The 1,400-nt window shown below is 38.9% G+C and overlaps 1 protein-coding gene across 1 annotated transcript in view; it reads right to left on the bottom strand.

Moving 5' to 3' along the window:
• The window catches only part of Fabp2 (fatty acid binding protein 2), a 10,794-nt gene that overhangs the window by 6,487 nt on the left and 2,907 nt on the right, over nucleotides 1–1,400 (bottom strand). Inside the window, exon 3 of the mRNA XM_023704430.1 lies at nucleotides 808–814. Coding sequence (XP_023560198.1) covers nucleotides 808–814 — 7 coding nt within the window. The remainder of the gene's footprint in view (nucleotides 1–807; nucleotides 815–1,400) is intronic.

Raw genomic sequence — 1,400 nt, 5'->3', positions numbered from 1 at the left:
GCCACACTCCTTGTCTCTGTCATGTTGAGAACTAGGCTTCCAGCATGGGAAACCCTGGGGGACAGACCACATGCCAATCTGTTGGGTCGGCAAAGGGGGTACAAGGACAACACCTATGAATGTGTACCCACAGATGCGTTCACCAGTCTCGACTCACAGATGAGGGACCTACACACATCAACGCTTGAGCAAAAACATGGAAGCCTTAGAACTTTCTGCCTTGAGATACTTTATGTTTGAAGTAACTGAGACAGCATGCCCAGTCACCTAGGCATCCATGGGCTTATTTCTTCTGTACACCTCCCTGTGAAGAAGCAGGTACTGATGCTGACTCAGTAGCTCAAGAGCATCAGAGTTTGGGCTGAAATTGGTATTTTCATGATTTTCTTGGCATTTTTCCTCATGCCGTAATGTGGCAGCCATGAGAATGTGGGGGACTAAAGTTCATTTCATGTGCAGGCCCATGTGGAAAATCACCTAGAGAGGGCATCAGAAGGAGGAAGCGAAAATGGGTGTTTACCTGGAAAAGGAGTGCAAAGAAAATTAATGGATGGGAAAGCACGTCAACTCATAACCCTACGACTCCCAATATTTTCTTAAAAATAGAATTCTGGTGTCCGCTAGTCCTGTGCTTCCTCCTCAAGACTCCTGCTTGGTTAGTGCACAGGGTGTGTCAGAACCACCTGGGAGTGTTTTAAACCTCCTAGTTCTGCTTTCAGAGATTCTAACATAGCAGACCAACAATAGAGATTTGGAATGCAAATGTTTCTATTGTTATTTTTTTTTTCAGGTCAGCTTGATTTCTAGCCAGGTCTAAAAATCACTAACTGTCACAAAATACAATATAGGTTTTGGTATTGTGGGTTTGTGGAAGTATTTGCTATTAGTTTTTCTTTCTTTTTTTCTTTGTTTTTGGCAGAACCAGGGATTGAACTCAGGCCCTTGTGCTTGCCAGGCAAGCACTTACTCTACTGAGCTATCTCCCCTGCCCTGGAAGTATTTGTTTTGTATTTGCTTTTCTTATTTCTAAATTTTCTTATGTGTGTTACTTTTATAATAATAAATGTGTCCAAGGAAATTATTCATGAGTACAAGATTTTAAAGACTCCTATGGAAACTGTGTTTTTAATTTACTAAATGTGAAAATGAAAATGAAAACATCCTATCGAAGCATATGTCACGTAGTTATTTTTTTAAGGAGAGGCTACTCATAAATCAATATGTGAGCAATCTTTATTTTTTTGTTTTTTAAAAAAGTTTCAGATTCTTTTCATACACCAATATAGCCACGTATTAAAGAATACAAAACAGATTAAATCCTAATTATCTTTTACTTCTTTTGCTTTGGCAAGAATAGAAATATACCAATGTTTATAAAAAGACTAATCATTCAGTAACCT

The sequence above is a fragment of the Octodon degus genome, unplaced genomic scaffold (genome assembly GCF_000260255.1).
Source record: "Octodon degus isolate 3935 unplaced genomic scaffold, OctDeg1.0 scaffold00196, whole genome shotgun sequence".
Taxonomy (NCBI): Eukaryota; Metazoa; Chordata; class Mammalia; order Rodentia; family Octodontidae; genus Octodon; species Octodon degus.
Note: the sequence above shows the minus strand (reverse complement) of the source record. Positions and strands in the feature narration are given on the sequence as shown.